Source organism: Ursus americanus, chromosome 13, assembly GCF_024610735.1.
Source record: "Ursus americanus isolate L20-20 chromosome 13, mUrsAme1.1.p, whole genome shotgun sequence".
Lineage (NCBI taxonomy): Eukaryota > Metazoa > Chordata > Mammalia > Carnivora > Ursidae > Ursus > Ursus americanus.
In genome coordinates, this window is record NC_142139.1 from 34,363,040 (window position 1) to 34,381,576 (window position 18,537).

The 18,537-nt window shown below is 34.7% G+C and overlaps 1 protein-coding gene across 1 annotated transcript in view; it reads right to left on the reverse strand.

Moving 5' to 3' along the window:
- The window catches only part of ANAPC10 (anaphase promoting complex subunit 10), a 92,149-nt gene that overhangs the window by 44,725 nt on the left and 28,887 nt on the right, over positions 1 to 18,537 (reverse strand). The window contains exon 4 of the mRNA XM_045798902.2: positions 2,775 to 2,895. Within this exon, the coding sequence (XP_045654858.1) occupies positions 2,775 to 2,895 (121 nt within the window). The remainder of the gene's footprint in view (positions 1 to 2,774; positions 2,896 to 18,537) is intronic.

An 18,537-nucleotide genomic window follows, 5' to 3' on the forward strand; every position in this document is an offset into this window, starting at 1 on the left:
TGATCTACTTATCTTCTCTTAAAAAATTAAATGATATCAGATTATTTCTTTAACTTAGAAAAAAAGTAAACAGTAAATTACATATAAAGATGTATAATTAAAAGATAAAGTATACTTTATATCATGAGCTGCAAAGGCGGCACTAATATTTTAAAGCAAAATCCAAAAATTATGGTTCCTTAGTGAGAACTGTGGCAGAAAAGCAGTATGTTCATTAAGTTTTTCAGGAAAACAACTTACATTATCACCTGGTAATATTTAGTATTACTGGTCTCATGAGGGTATGTGGTCACTACACAGAAATATAAACACACTTGGAATAAAATTAAGAGACTACCTAAAAGAGCCCTTATTCTATGTGGCTAATGTTTCAGTACTTAAACGATATAATAGAAGCAAAAACTAGATTTCTGCAGTGGTCCAAATATCATTTCAAGTTTGTCCAATTTACAAAAGAATACAAAATACATATTTAAAACATAAACCAAGAAATCATGTATGAAGATGCACATTTTCCAGAATGCATCAAAGAATATTTGAATATATATACTCTGAGAAAAACGAGTTACAACGAACACTACTTAAGGTCTTACTAACAACTAGATTATGAGACTAGCAATTAAAGGACAATAGTGACATCTAGTGGACATTTCAAATATATGCCACACACATCTTGGATCAAAACTTTATTTTGGGTGTGTCACATAATTCAACCTGCCTGAGGGATTATATGATAAACCTTTAATTTTAAACCAAAACAAGCCAGCTCTGCTCCCAAAAGGCTGCTCAGTATGAGTAACCCAATCATGTGATAAATACAAAATGTTTAACAAAGTATATCTCAAGTCCTTAACGCACTAAACACTGATTAAATGTATCATATGACTAAAAGGGCTAGCAAAAGGCCCAATGTAATTATGATAATAAAAATAATCTAAAATATTCTGACTGAAAAAAGCACTCGGATAAATGAAGAAACTTATAAAGAAAATGAAGAACTGACTATGAATTTATTCAAGCATGTAAAGTACACATTAACCAGTATGGTCACACAAAATAAATATTTTTAAATTAAAAAAGAGTATCTTATTTAGGACAATTTTTCAAAGGCAAATTAGTTGTCAAGAAAATTTATAGGATCATTCCTTAAGAGTAAAGGAAGATAACTGGAATAAGATCAGGTGGTCATCTTAAAAAGTTGCAAACTTACCTCAGAGGATGAAAAAACAAAACAAAAAACCAAATACCTGTGGGTGACAATGTCCTTACTTATTCTTATTTGTCGACATATAAACAAATTTCACAAGGGAACAACACTGCATTTAATTAGTAAATAATGAAAGTATATGTGATTCTTATTAAGCATTTTATTACTAACTCAGGGAAGAAATATAAATGTAGAGACAGGGTCTTATAAACACTAAGTCAAATAAGAGTCCAGGCCACAAATTGGCTGGAAGTCTTTCAAAAATCACAGGTGCTTCCCAGATCTCTCAGAATCACCTAATTTAAAAGATCTTAATGATTATTTGAGCTCAATGACTTTCTGACAAGAAAAAATGCAAAGGGCCAGAACTTTACAAGTACAAAGTTCAAACTCATTGAAAGTATCTCTGAAATGCAAATATTTGGGGACTAATAACAGGTCACGAAAGCATTATCCTAATAGCTTCAAAAAGTTATACAGCAGATAAATAAATCGGGGTATAGGGGCGCCTGGGTGGCGCAGCGGTTAAGCGCCTGCCTTTGGCTCAGGGCGTGATCCCGGCGTTCTGGGATCGAGCCCCACATCAGGCTCCTCCGCTATGAGCCTGCTTCTTCCTCTCCCACTCCCCCTGCTTGTGTTCCCTCTCTCGCTGGCTGTTTCTATCTCTGTCAAATAAATAAATAAAATCTTTAAAAATAAAAATAAAAATAAAAAATAAATCGGGGTATATTTAAACAATGCAGTATAACTCAGGAATATAAAAAAAATGAAGTACTGCTACATGCAACAACAGGATGGATTGTCAAAAAATTAGGCTGAGTGAAAGAAGCCTTACAAAAAGTTACATCACCTGTGATTCCATTTATATGACATGCTAGAACAGGCAAAACTGATCTGTATAGTGAATGAATGAATAAGCAAACGAAATTAGAACAATATTTACCTCTGAGAGTACGATAGAGATGGAGATTGATTAGAAAGGGATATGAAGGAATTTTATGGGGTAATGAACATGTTCTATATGTTAATAGGAGTTGGGGTTACATATATGTTTGCCTTTGTGAAAACTCACAAATAATATATTTAAGATTTGTGGAAACTGCATATAAATTGTACCTTAAAAAATGAACCTGAAGCAAATATTCATAACTCCAGTTATCATATATTATGCTGAAGTATTTGGGGTGATAAGTACAAATATCTGGAAGTTATTTTGAAATGCATATAAAAATTAGATGAATTGATGGACAGATAATAATAAAGCAAATATAGCAAAACATTAATCATTATAGAATCTAGGAGGTAAGTATACTGGGGTTCACTATACAATTCAGCTTTTCTGTATGTCTGAAAATTTCCATAATAAAACACTGGAAAAAAACTAAGATGACAATCAGATTTCCAAAAAATTTTTAAATATAAAAAATTAAAAATATTTTCTTAAATATTAATAATTTTCCTTTTATATATTAACATTTTAATCTGTCTAATCTAGAGTCGAATGTAACTATTTTCCAAAGAGCAAGAGTTACAGGATAACATATATTTTAAAATCTGAAAGACATACCCGAATTTCTTGAAGATTGTGAAAATTATTTCCTACTCTGACTGAGATCTTGCTTGGAGTATAGCTTTCATCAGATTTGTAGTCTGCATAAATACATAATGTCTTCACTGTTGTTTTTCTTCTAAAAGCAATAAAATAAAAACATGCTCCTTATCATGTGGAAAGATTATATCCAAAGCATCTTCTGATCATGGTTACCTCAATCATCAATTTCCAATTCCTGTCATTTTAGCAGTGATGAAAATGAACAAGTAAAAATACAGATACACATTTATATAGGCATCTCTTATCCAGAACATGGTCAAGAACCAGGTGTGAGCAAATTAAAAACAGTTAAACCAAAATAGGTACCTTAAAGTGCAAATAAGCATTAAGAATTTCAGTCCTCTTCATTTGTATTTTAGACAAACAAATTATTCTAACAAGCTTGGTTTTCTTTACTAGTTAATTACTTAATTTCCTATGTTAATACTTGAAAATAACTAGCTAAGTAAGAAATTAAGTCCAGCAAAAACAAAATCATTTGTAATATAATTTTGTAATATATAAATATATATCATAGCATTTATAACAGTATAATTTTAAAATATAATCTCTTAAAACAAGAAATAAAATTCTGCCGTTTTTAAAATATACATGTCTTAGGAAGCAAGACTATATAACACAAAATTAATCTCAGAAAAAATGCAAGTGGCCAAAAAACATGAAAATAACGTTTAATCTCTAATAATCAAAGAAACAGAAATTAAAACACTCAGACATTAGTTTTGTTATCACACTGAAAAATATTAAAAACACCAATAATACCCAAATTTGATTAGAAAAAGGTACTTTCATAACCAGTTAGGAGGTACACAGCCTTTGACCCATGAATTCAACTTCTAAGAATGGATTAAAAAAACAAAAATAACACAACTACTCAAAAATGGGTGCAGAAAAATGTTTACCATCCTGGGGTTAAATTACTAAAAAAACATAAGCAACCTAAATCCATCTCAAATAGGGAATTAGCTAAGTAAATTGTATCCATTCTATGAAATCCTATACAACTATTTAAAACAACCACACACATACATAGGTTAGGGGAAAAAAGCAGCTCACAAAACAGTACATATAGAAGGACTGCATTCTGGGGAAAACAAAAAAAACTTGAAAGGCATATAAACCTATATATACGTATAGGTATACATGTTTTATATATATATATTTATTTATATACATACGTATAGACAGATGGAGATAGAATCATATAAAAAAAGTAAAAGTGACTAGTTTGGTGGCGTAGAACTATGGGAGAGCTTTCTTTTCTTCTTTACGATTTATGTATTTTCTGAATAATTTTTTTACATCGAGCATGTGCTATTTGGGTCATTAGGAAAAAAAAAAACACTAGACAATTTCAAACATCAACCAAAAAAACCATTAAGAAGTCTATTTAAATGTGCTTTAAAAGTTAAGTTCTGGTATAAACTGGCACTAACTTAATAACAATGAGCTCCTTGAACAGAAGTAGTCTGTGTCAAAAGTCAACCTATAAAAACAGCAGGGGATCTGTAGCTCTTAGTAAGGGGACCAAACTTCTATAGCCCAAGCTATTCATCAGGAAGGAATGGGGAAAGTTAAGGACTTTCCCTCAAATAATAAAGACAGATCAAGATGTAAAACACTAAATACCCAGGAACTGCTGACAGGATAAATACCATTACCAGGTTTTCAGAAGAGGCCAGAGGTATCAAACTGACATCTTTCTCTTTCTGGTGGGCCAGGAAGGAGACATGAGAGGAAGCAAGGGAAAAAGGAGAAATTCTTAAGGGCATACAAAAGATCTTTTCCCTGATGAGCCAGAAGCAGGCTGTGAAAGGTCTTTCTTATTATGGAGAGATCAAAGATCACGAAGATTACTCTTGAGGACTTTTGCTTTTCTTTTTTAACAAAAACAGATCTAAAGGACCAAGCTGTTTGCTCAGAATAATTTTATCTCCAACTTAAGTTATGATATTCAAGATAACTTAGTCACTGGAACCTGCAAGATAATCAGGGTGAGGTCAGAAAGGCAAAGAAGGGTAACAACAAAAATGACTATAAAAACAACAGCAACAGTAGAAAAGAGCAAGTGAATATTCTGGCCCAGAAGTTAAGGCTTTCTATGTATTATTTCATTTACTCCTCTACCTTGGATACAGAAGTTATTATCACCTTCATTTTACTGATTAAAAAAAAAAAAAAACAGTAACACCCAGGTTAATAGTAACTGGCTTAGGGTAAAAAAGCTAATAGGTGGGAGCAGTTGGAGCTGAAACATGTGTCTGTCCGTCTGCCTCACATAATCTTAACCACTCTCACCTTCCTATTAATTAATTGTACTTAACTTATTCAACAGTCATTGATACCAGTTTACAGTAATGTGGAGGTACCTGTAGTTCATTAAATTTATGTGCCATAAGTTCTTAAGATCCATGTATTCCCAGAAAGCATATGTACAATTTATACTATCTACATAATTTCATTGCATTTGCGAAGGAAACTGTGACCTCACCAAAAGTTTAAAAACTGTTACCCTAAAAGGTACCTATACAGCCTTTTAAAATTATTTATCAATTTTGTCTCATGGTGAACTAAAAAATAAATATCGCACAGAAACCATGATACGTGTCAAACAGAAACCCATGTGGGAAGATTAAATGCACAGATTCTGAGACATTGTGGTGGCCACTCAAATTGCTCTAATCATTATAATAATAATCACCATATACTGAATGCTTAGTCAATGCAAGCATCATGCTAAACTCTTAGGATAAAGTATGTAGGAAGGGAGAAGGGAAAGGGTAACACTTCCCCATTTCTGATGACATAAGTAACACTCCCAGCCTCTCTAGTCCTCACCAACCCTTCCCTTCTGCTGAGAAAGAGCTGCTGGCAGGACACGCACATTGACTTTGCTCCTTCACACCACAAATTTAATAGGGGCAGGCTCTACCTGGCCTAGCACTTTCATGACTGGATGGACAAGTCTGTTTAATGCTAGGGTTCAATATTAGGAAACACACTTAACTGCAGATGTCAGTCCCTTTCTCAAGAATCAGCTTTGTCAGTTTTACAAGGGTGATATTTTGGTCTCCACCTGCTGACTGCTGGATAATTTCTCAGTTCATTGGGAACCCATGAAATTGCAAGACAAGACAGTAGTGACAGATGCTCCTGGATGCCAACCTAACAGCCCCTTTTCCCTTCCTTCTTCATAGCATCCTGCTAAAAGACTATACTCCCCAGCTTCCCTTAAAGCTAGGTATGATCACAGGACTAAGTGATGGCCAGTAAGATTTTAATCAAATGACTATATTTTATAAAGTTTCTTTAAAGGAAGACATGCCCCTTTTGCCTTCCCCACCTACTCCTTCCTGCTGCCTGGGATATGGACATGCTGGGTAGAATTCTAGTAGAATTCTGAGGTGACCCTGAGGATAGAATTATGAGGTGACGTTGAGGAAAGAACTCTTGAGCTAAGAATGGTAGAATGGAAAGAGAAGGAATCTGGGTCCACAATACATACTCTGTGGGGCTGTCATACCACTCCTGAATTGCCAGGTTCTTCTTATATGAAGAGAAAGAGACAATAAATTTCTACCTTGTTTAAAGCACTGTTATTAGAAGCTCTATTAACAAAAAAAGAAAAAAAAAAAAGAAAGAAGGAAAAGAAGCAGCAGCAGTAGCAGCAGCAGCTGCAGCTCTGTTACCAGAAGTTCTCATTCCTATTTAATACAGCATTATCATGCCCACTTTACAGACAAGAAAACAGAGGCTCAGATTCAGGGTAAGCGAACAGTCTCATTTACACATCTACTAAAGCACAGAGCCAGAATTTGAATCTGTGTCTGTATGACTACCGCATATAAGAGTAGCTACTAACTCCTGAGGTACAAGACTTAAAACTAAAACACAAAAGTTATAATATTCTGTTTATCATTTCCTGTTAACATGCTAGATGCATTATTACTAAGAGACTGAGACATAAAGAGCCCACGTACTTGCCTAAAACAAAAGGCAAACAAATGGTTTACATATATAATTAATGATTACATTCTTCTTTGTTCCTCATACAATGGTGGAAAATGTCCCCTTTGTGTAAAAGTTATTTTTCATCAATATGAACAGAACACTAAAATGAAAGTTTTTACTGAAGGCCAAGACAACAAATATCATGTTTTAATAGGACATATAAGACCTCTGTGTAATTGTTTCTGCAGATATGGTTAAAAACAAAACCAAAACAGTCAGGGATGTCTGCACACAAAGAAATAACTGCTACAGGACTTGCCCCTCCCCCCACCATAAACCACTCAATGCCGACAACACATACGAAACCACCACCTGCAGACACTAAACAACAAGCAGCACTAAGAATCCTGAGAGAATGCATATGCATGAGGTGAGCCCTATGAACAACTGGGCTTTCCGACCGAAGGCAACCTGTAGGCTGCAATGCAAGGAGAGCACAGCCTAATAGAATCTTTCAGTCTCCCTAAGCTGAGGAAGGAGCTGTCCTGCGGAAAAACTCCAGAAGTCTCACAGAGTATCCTGCACATGCATAGGGTGAAACTCTACAAAGACAAGCAAAGAACAGCGGTTGCTGGGAAAGGAACAATCACTGGGAAGCAGTAAGCTAAACAATTCCCAGAGGTCACAAAGGGTAGGGAATCACTGGAGTTCCCAACAACCAAAGAGGAGAGTACAAATACCTCCTCAAATATCTAGCACATTCAGTTGAGATCCCAGAAGGGTCAGGGCTTAGCATACTTGAGGCTAATCTTGCCCAAGATAAGTGTGGTCTGGGGACCTGTGGAGGACTTCAAGACCCTTTCAGGGGATCAACAAGGTCACAACTATTTTTCTAATAATACTAAGATGTTACTTGCCTTTTTCAGAATCATTCTCTTATGAGTACACAGTGGAGTGTTCCAAATGCTATCTGAAATGGGATGTTGCAAAAGATTTAATGAAGAAGCACATATGAGACTCCAGCTGTTCTCTCTTAAGCCAGACATGTAAGACATTCACACCAAAAAAGCAAATCAATAACATTATTCTATTTTTTGTTTTGGAAGAGACAGTTATTTTTCATTAAAAAAATGTTATTTATGCAAGCATATAATAGGTTAATCATTATTCAATTTTAGATGAATAAAGACTCTAAAATTCTTCAGCTATAATTTCTAATACAGTAAATGCCAATATAAAAATAAGCAAAAGATCTTTGGAGACCTAGATAAAAGTTTGAAGTGGTACTAAAAACCAAAAAAGTTGAAGAACTACTGCCCAAGAGCAGGGATCAGCAAAACAGTGCTCACAGGCCAAATGTGGCCCACCACTTATTCCTGTAATAAAGTTTTATTTAAACAAAGAAGCACCCATTCATTTACCTGCTGTGCACAGCTGCTTTGCACTACAAATATGAACAGCTGCAACAGCCTAAAATATGGTTTGCAAGGCCTAAAATATTTACTATCTAATTACAAAAAAAGTTTGCTGAACCCCACCCAAGAGTAAAAGGTACTCTAGTCCCACTGTAAAGAGATGAACCTTCAAAAAGATCAAGTTGATTCTTAAATAACTTAACTGCCTTGCCAGAACAAAGTCCAATCCTCTTTTAAAACAAAACGCTACATAGCACTCAACAAAATTTACTAAATCCAGCATCCAATCAAAAATTACTACAATGAATCAGAAAAATGTGACCCACAATGAGGAAAAAAATCAGTCAATAAAAATATGGAAAAGACAAAGAAGACAGAATTAAAAGATAAGGAATTAAAAGAGAAAATATAAATACCTACAGGCTTATAGCAAACCATTCAAAACCTGTAGCTTAAAAAAATAATCATTATTTTGTTTATGAATCTGGAATTTGGGCAAGGCTCAGAGGGAAGTTCTACACAGCATTAGGTGTGGCAACTTGACTGGAGATCTAAAGGATCTGCTTCCAAGACAGCTCATTAATATGGTTGGAAAGCTGGTGCTGGTTATTGGCTGGGAGCTTATTAGCTAAGGCTTTGGCCTTTGGTTCATTTCCTCATGGGTTTCTCCATTTGATGCGGGTTTTCTCACAGCATGGTAGGTGGGTATCACGGAGAGAATCACATAAAAGAGAGAAAACAAGGTAGAAGTTGTACACTTTTTATGACCCAGGCTTAGAAATAACAGTGTCATAACATCCATATTCTCAGGCAACAGATCCACAAGGGCCTGACCAGTTTCAAGTGAGGAGACATAGATGCCATCTCGATTAGGCAGTAGCAAAGTTGGAGAACGGCATGTGCAATTGAAAATAATGTTGTGGGGCACCTGCATGGCTCAGTCGGTTAAGCATCTGTCTCTGGCTCAGATTATGGTCCCGGGGTCCTGGAATCGAGCCCCGCATCGGGCTCCTTGCTAGTGGGGAGTCTGCTTCTCCCTCTCCCTCTGCCCCCCCCCACTCATGGTCTCTCTGGTGCTTTCACACACACTCTCTCTCTTTCAAATAAATAGAATCTTTTTTTAAAAAAAGAAAAGAATGTGAACATACTGGAAAATACAGTCTGTCATAAAGATGCTCAAAGAATTAAAAGAAAACATGAGCACAATAGGAGAGATGAAAAATATTTTAAAAAATGGAATTTGTAGACATAAAAAATCTAAAATAAAAAATTCACTGGATGGAATTAACAGCAGTTTAAACATTGCAGAAGACTGTGGACATAATGATATAACTACAGAAACTCTCCAAAATTAGCCATAGAAAACAAAAAGCTCTCATCCCATTAAAATAAATAGAATATCAGTGATTTGTGAGGCCGTATAAAGCAGACTAACATGTAATTGGAGTCCTAGGAAAAAGGGGGGTTAGATAGAAATGATTTTAAAGAATTATAGCCAAAATTTTTCCAAATTCAATGAAAAGTACCCACAGATTCATGAAGGTCAATGAACTACAAGAAGGATAAATACAAAGAAATCCACATTAGAATAAGTCATAATTACACTGCTTTAAAAAGAATAGTGATAAAGAAAAAAATCTTAAAAGCAGCAGGGGGGGATGAGGAGACACATTATATACAGAGAAACAAAGATAAGAAAGATAACAAACTTCATATCAGAAACAATGATGGAACAGCAACTTTAAAGTGTTAAAGAAACAATCTAGAATTCAGTATCCAGTGAAATATATTTTAAAAATAAAGACAGAATAGGAGCGCCTGGGTAGCTCAGTCGGTTAAGCATCTGACTCTTGATTTCAGCTGAGGTCATGATCTCAGGGTTGTAGGATCGAGACCCGTGTCCAGTTCCTGGGCAGTAGGAAATCTGCTGGAGATTCTCTCTCTCACTCTTCCTCTGCCCTCCCCCACCCCAAATCACACGTGCGCTCTCTCTCTCTCTCTCGCTCTCTCTCTCTCTCCAAAAATAAATAAATAAATCTTTAAAAAAATAAATAAGTAAAATAAAGACAAAATAGAGACATTTACAAACAAGCAAAAGCTATGAGAATTGATCACCAACAAATCTTCACAATGTTAAAGAAAGTTCTTCAGAAGGAAGGAAAATATGAAATAGAAATGTGAATCTATGAAAATAATAAACAGTACTGGAAATAATAAATATGTAAGTGAATAGAAAACATTTTTCAGATTTAAAATTTTTTCTAAAGGGACACCTGGGTGTCTCAGTCAGTTAAGCATCTTCCTTTGGCTCAGGTCATGATCCCAGAGTCCTGGGATCAAGTCCCATATTGGGCTCCTTGCTCAGTGGGGAGCCTGCTTCTCCCTCTGCCTGCTGCTACCCCTTTTTGTGCTCTCTCTCTCTCTGACAAATAAATAAAATCTTTAAAAAAATAAAAAAATAAAATAAAAATAAATTTTTCTAAAGATAACTGTTTAAAGCAATATGTTGTGGGCTTTAAAGAAATGGAGAAATAAAGTACATACAACAGCAACATAAAGGAAAATGGGGAAATGAGAGTAAAGAGTTTAAGATTTTTGTATAATACGTGAAATGTTAGAATATTATTTGAAGGTAGACTGCGATAAGTTAAAGATGCATATTGTAAATCTTAGAACCACTAACATTTTAAAAAATCAAATAAAATAAAGATGTATACTTAATAAGCTAATAGTAAAGAGCAGTAAAATTGATATCAACAATAGCCAAATTATGGAAGGAGCCCAAATGTCCATCAACTGATGAATGGATAAAGAAGATTTGGCATACAGAAAATTTCCAAACTCATTCTATGATGCCAGCGTTACTGTGATCCCAAAGCCAAAGACCCACCAAAAAGGAGAATTACAGACGAATATCCCTGATGAACATGGATGCAAAAATTCTCACCAAAATACTAGCTAGCTACAGTATGGAGGTTCCTCAAAAAGTTGAAAATAGAGCTACCCTATGACCCAGCAATTTCACTACTATGTATTTATCCAAAGGATACAAACACAGTGGAACACCTGGGTGGCTCAGTCAGTTAAGTGTCTGCCTTTGGCTCAGGTCATGATCCCAGGGTCCTGGGATTGAGTTCCACATCAGGCTCCTTGCTCAGCAGGGAGCCTGCTTCTCCCTCTGCCTGCCACTCCCTCTGCTCGTGCTTGCTCTCTCTCTCTCTGACAAACAAATAAAATCTTAAAAAAAAAAAAAAAGTAAGAAAAAAAGACACAAACATAGTGATTCAAAGGGGCAACTGCACCCCAATGTTTATAGCAGCAATGTCCACAATAGCCAAAATATGGAAAGAGCCCAGATGCCCATTGACAGATGAATGGATAAAGAAGATGTGGTAGGTATATATACAATGGAATATTACTCACCCATCAAAAAAATGAAATCTTACCATTTGCAATGATATGGCTGGAACTAGAGGTATTATGCTAACCAAAATATGTCAATCAGAGAAAGACAATTATATGATTTCACTCATATGTTGAATTTAAGAAACAGAGCCGATGAACATAGGGGAAGGGAGGGAAAAATAAAATAAGATGAAATCAGAGAGGGAGAAAAACCATAAGAGACTCTTAACTACAGGAAACAAACTGAGGGCTGCTGGAGGGGAGGCTGGAAGGGGACGGGGTAACTGGGTAATGGGCATTAAGAAGGACACTTGAAGTAATGAGCGCTGGGTGTTATATGCAATTGATGAATCAGTAAATTCTACCTCTGAAACTAATAATACACTATATGTTAATTAATTCATTTTAAATAAAATTTTTAAAACTACAATAAAAAAGATGCGGCACGCGCGCGCACACACACACAATGGAATATTACTAAGCCATCAAAAAGAATGAACTCTTGCCATTTGTAACAAAGTGGATGGAGCTAAAGTGTATTATGCTGGGGCGCCTGGGTGGCACAGCGGTTAAGCGTCTGCCTTCGGCTCAGGGCGTGATCCCGGCGTTCTGGGATCGAGCCCCACATCAGGCTCCTCTGCTATGAGCCTGCTTCTTCCTCTCCCACTCCCCCTGCTTGTGTTCCCTCTCTCGCTGGCTGTCTCTATCTCTGTCAAATAAATAAATAAAATCTTCAAAAAAATAAAAAATAAAAAAATAAAAAAAATAAAGTGTATTATGCTAAGCAAAACAAGTCAATCAGAGAAAGACAAATACCATATGATTTCATTCATATGTGGAATTTAAGAAACAAAAATGATGAACATAGGGGAAGGGGGAAAAAAGAGAGGGAGGCAAGCCATAAGGGACTCTTAGCTATAGAGAACAAACTGAGGATTGATGGAGAGGAAGGGGGAGGATGGGCTAAATGGATGATGGGTATTAAGGAGAGCACTTGTGATGAGCACTGGGTGTTATATATAAGTAATGAATCACTAAATTCTACTCCTGAAACCAATATTACACTATATGATAACTAACTAGAATTTAAATAAAAAGTTGAAACAAGCAACAATAAAAAAGATCAGTAAAATTGATAAATCTCTAGCCAGTCTGACTAGAGACACCAAAAAGAAAAATGATAAAAATTATCAATACCAGGTATAAAAGAGAAGATATTACTACAGTTTCAACAGAAATTAAAGTTAATAATTGAATATTAGAAAAACTTTAGGCCAATAAATTAAAATAATTTAGATAAAATGGAACAAATTCTTTGAAAAACACAAATTTTCAAAACTGATTCAAAAAAATAGAAATCAGACTTCATTAAAAAAACTTCTCACAAAGCAAATGCTGGGAACAGATGGTCTCAATGGCAAATTCCATCAAACATCTGAGGAAGAAATAATAGAAATTCTACTTGAACTCTCAGACAACAGAGGGGGAAACACTTTCCAATTCATTATTTATGGGGCCAGGTTTATCCAATAACAAAATCAGACTAAGAATAATAAACAGAAATGATAAACCAATATCCCTGATGAATAGAAACATAAAATTCTTCAACAAAATACTGGTAACAGAAAACCAATAATACATTTTTAAAAACACTTAAAAACCAAATGATGAGATAGAACACCAAAAGCACAAACAATGTGCAAAATAGACAACTGAAATTAAAAACTTTTGATTAAAAACTTATGTGAAAAGGCAACTCACAGACTGGGAGAAAATATCAGAAAATCATATATCTGATAAAGGATTAATATCCAGAATATATAAAGAACTCCTAAAACTCAATAAGCAAACAAAAACCCAACTCAAAAATGGGCAAAGGAGTTGAATAGCCATTTCTCCAAAGAAGATACCAAATGGCCAATAAGCCCATGAAAAGAGGCTCAACATCACTAATCACTGAAGAAATGGAAATCAAAACCATAATGAGATACCACTTCACACCCATTAGGATGGTTCTAATAAAAAAAAAAAAAAGGAAGGAAGGGGAGGAAAGAAAAGAAGAAAAAGAAAAGGAAAGAACAGAACAGAGAAAAGAAAGAAAAGAAAAAAAGAAAAGAAAAAGGAAAAAAAAGAAAAAGAAAAGGGAAAAGAACAGAACAGAAAAGGAAAACAAAAGAGAAAAAGGAAAGGAAAGGGAAGGAAAAGAAAAGGAAAAGAAAAAGAAGAGAAAAGAAAAAAGAATAGAAAAGAGAAAGGAAACAAATGTTGGTGTAGATTGGAGAAACTGGAATGCTTGTCCAGTGTTGGGGGATGTACAATGGTGCAGCTGCTGTGAAAATCAGTATGGTGGTACTCAAAAAAATCAAACAGAATTACCACTGACCAGACAATTCCACTTCCGAGTATATTCACAAAAATAACTGAAAGCCAAGACTCAAAACAGATACTTGTACACCCATGTTCACAGCAGCATTATTTACAATAGCCATAAGGTGAAAAAAAACCAAACACCATTGATGGATGAATGAATAAACAAAATGTGGTATATACATACAATGGAATATTTTTCAGACTCAAAAGGAAATGAAATTCTGATACATGCTACAACATGGATGGACCTTGAAAACATGCTACGTTGAGCTAGATACCAGAGGACAAATACTATATGATTCCATTTATTTGAGATACCTAGAATAGTTAAATACATAGAGAGGTTAAGTACAGATTAATACAGAAAAAGAAAAACCGTTAAAAACAGAGAAAGAAAAGCATAACAGTGTTGATCATCAACTGGGGAAAGGAAGGAATGGAGAGTTATTGTTTAATGGGTCTAGCGTTTTGGTTTGGAATGATAAGTTCTAGATATGGACAGTGGGTGATGGTATAAAAATGTGAATGTACTTAATACCACCGAACTATACACTTAAAATGGTAAATGTTATGTATATTTTACGATAAAAATATCAATGAAATTTGCCATCTCAACAAACTAAAGAAGAAACCATATGATCATAGAAATAGCATTTGAGAAATTCCAATACCTATTTATTTTTTTAAAAAGCCTCAGCATACTAGAAATAGAAGGGAACTTCATCAACCTGATAACCTAAAGAGTTATATTAATTTCTGTCCAGAAAGAAAGAACACTCCTCAGCAGGAAGCTACAGGTATCACCAGAGGCCTAGGATTTGAGGAAGGAGTAAATGATAAATGCACCTTTATTAAGAGAATTGCAGGTGAATCATGTATAGCATTAAGTGATTGTGGAAGTAGATTCTCTCAACCCACAAAAGCATCCATAAGACAGATTCGCTTTAAACATACAGCCAAGTAAAGAGAGCACCAGTGCTAGATCACAAAGACAGAATTAGCAATTATACGTTTTCCTTCCATTCCCATCCCTGCAGGCCTGGAGAGTTCAGAATTAGTTAAAAATATGGAAGAAGACAAATAAAACCTACGTATGGAAAGAGAAGCAAACCACATCTTCTTATTCCATTTACAATAGACTGAAGCTTAAGGAGAGGAAGAAATCTTAAAAAAAACAAGCAAGTCTGAGGCTTTCACTATTAGCTAGGACTACTAGCTTATTTCATTACAGCTAGGATGGAATGTTTTAATTTCTAGTCTGTTTTGCTATTTGAAATGAACAGAGAACTGTATATATTACCCAAAAATGTCATACCTATTTCCTACAAAGTTCTCATCCAGGGCAAGGAAAGATTAAAATTAAAAAGAATTTTTTAAAGAACAATGAATTAAATAATTAAAATGAACAATGAGGTATAAAAGTAAATGCTACTTTGTTATTACATACTTCAAGTCCATCTCCACACATCAATAACACATACCAGTTATTCCTAAAATCTACATGTTCAACTAGTGAAGAAACTGCTACAGAATTAAAAGTTGCTTATTTCTCTGTGAAGGGAAGAACATCTACGGAGTCAAATATTCTGTATGATATTAACAAAATACAGTTGACCCTTGAATAACATGAGTTTAAACTGTACAGGTCCACTCATTCTTAGATTTTTTTCAATAAATACAACACTGTCAATGTATTTTCTCTTCCTTATGAGTTTCTTAGTAACATTTTCTTTTTTCTAGCCTACTTTATTGTAAGAATACAGTGTATGATGCACATAACATAATAATATATTTTAATCATCTATATTATCGACAAGGATTCCAGTCAACAGCAGGCTATTAGTAGTTAAGTTTTTGGGGATTCAAAAGTTACAGGTGCAGGGGAGCCCCTAACTCCTTGTGTTGTGCAAGGGTCAACTGCATAAAGTCCACACTGAACCTCTTTCACTCTTATTTGTAATATAATTTTTTTTCAATACACAGTCCTTTCTTTAGTACATAAAGTACTCATGAACACATATATGGAAAGCAAATGGAAGAAAATTAAACACGGAGCTTACATAATGGCAGTATGAAAGTCAGTTCTTAAGAGCTAAAAAAAATTATCCAATCCTAAATTATATCACATGTTTTAGTCATAATCTCCGACAATAAATTTCAAACACTTCCTTTAATTTTTTTGCATTCATAATTCAATGTGTAGTTGACTGGGAAAGTCCAATAAATATCTGGTTGAGATAAACAATTTCTAATGCAGTTGCAATTGTCTTAAATTATTAAGAAGCTTAGTACCTAATATATTTTTAATGGCATCAGCACTTTGATTTTTCCATTTGCTCTACTTTTTGAAAATAAGGAAGAAATGCAATAAACTATACAATAACTGTACAAATCCTTTTTAACAAAGATGTCTAAGTGTGAAACTACAGTGCTGCCATGAGCTAGGGTCCTGGTGTTCACCTGTTAATGGGTATTGTTTACAAACCTAAAACTAATCAACAGACATGATGGAGCAAAAAGTATAGACTTTATAAAATTTTCTAAAGCATAAAAGTTATGAACAGTCAGCAATTTGGGGAAATGGGGAAACTAATTTGTATAATTTGACTTAACTTATAACCATACATGCGTTGATACATGTGTGTGTGAACGTTATTATTAAATTTATAAAGTTCTTTTTGTTCAGTGTTTTAAATGATACTGGAATTTATGACTATCAATGCTCTCCCCTTCAACTAGATTCTAGGAAATGTTTATTTGGGGGGGGGGGTTATCATTTATCTCACTGTTAAACTATCAACCTTTCTCTTCAAAACAAAACAAGCCACTATAACTTTCAGTATTTTACTCATCATTCTTCTGTTTTTCACTATTTCAATAAATTTCCTCAAGACATGAAAATCATTATAAATGGTATATAATTATGAATGGCATATATTTTTTATCATCATGATAAAAATGACGAGATCATATTTAATAAAATTTGCAGAAATTTTCATGAAGGCAAACCAAAAACAAGCAGAAATTTTATTTTGTTCCTGCTCAGCTTAATATTTTACTACTTACCCTTTTAAACTGGTATGTACTTTAAATGTTCCATATTAAACTACACTAATTTTTCTTTGACAATTATTAACAAATTTAAAAATTCTTCCCAAGAGTACTGCCTTTATAAACAGAAGAGGCAAAAAACTTCCCAATTTTCCATTTAATTACAGCATTATTCACTCAAAGGATATTTCATTTTTTTAGGATGTATGTCCCTTTCCCTTCTTTGCCTTAGCATTTTTTCCCTAACTGCCGAGATTCTTTCTTTTGGGAGGTGAGTCTTTTCTCTTCATTTATTTAACAGATAACAGTTTTAAATCTAATTCAAATTTTCATGAAGATTATTTCTTTGTAAATTTCTGGCAAGGCTGTAGACACAGTACATTCCTCTAAAGAAAAGCAGAGAAATATGAAAGTTTTCCAAATAAAAGTGGATGCTGAGGGGCCCCTGGGTGGCTCAGTCGGTTAAGCATCTGCCTTTGGCTCAGATCATGATCCCGGACCCCTGGGATCAAGTCCCACATTGGGCTTCTGGCTCAGTGGGGAGTCTACTTCTCCCTCTCCCTCTGCTCCCCCCCCCTCCACTCATGGTCTCTCACTCTCTCTCTTGATCTCTCTCTAATAAATAAACTCTTTAAAAAAAAAAAAGTGGATGTTGAATACATGAGCCCTACATGACACTTCAGTTGCTAGTGTGTCTATTCCTGAATTTAGAGATAGTCTAACATTTAAAGCTATTTCACAAAGTAGCACAGTAAGCATATACCAAAGTAAAAAATAACGTATTTTAATTAGACATAATCAGAATCATAAGCCCATAGGGCTAAAAATGAGCTTAGAGGGTCAAAAGATCTAATCATCTGTACCAGGTAAATACCCAGATTCAAAAAAAAATTTTTTTTAGGATTTTATTTATTTGAGAGAGAGAATGAGACAGTAACAGAGAGTGCACATGTGAGGAGGAGGAGGAGAAGCAGGTTCCCCACTGAGCAGTGACCCCCGACATGGGGCTGGATCCCAGGACTCTGGGATCATGACCCAAGCCAAAGGCAGAGGCTTAACTGACTGAGCCACCCAGGAGCCCCCCAAATTTTTCTGATAGGTAACTCACTACATTAACTAAGATTAAACTTACTGTCAACCAAAATTACTAAAGATCCTTTGCACTTCTTCGTTTGTCCTTCTTTCCCATCTTGAGCTTATGATTTTTTTTTTTTGAAAAGGGGGACAGAGGGATGCAGATTAAGTATAGAATTATAGTTTACTATTATTTCATTTATTTAAAATATAATAGTTTATTATCCACTAATACAGGGACGAGTGTCCAAGGTCACTTTGATTTTAGAAACCACTTTAATACAAAAGTTTTATATAAAAAAGAACCTCCTTTGTTTTTTATATAAAAAGCACTTCCCCTTTCTGAATGATTTAGTCCTAAAGCTGTTAGAAAGGACCAAGCAAGATAGGCATGTGCACAAAAATGGGATATTGGAGCCTGTTCAAAGTGAGGAGTGCATTCACACAGGGTA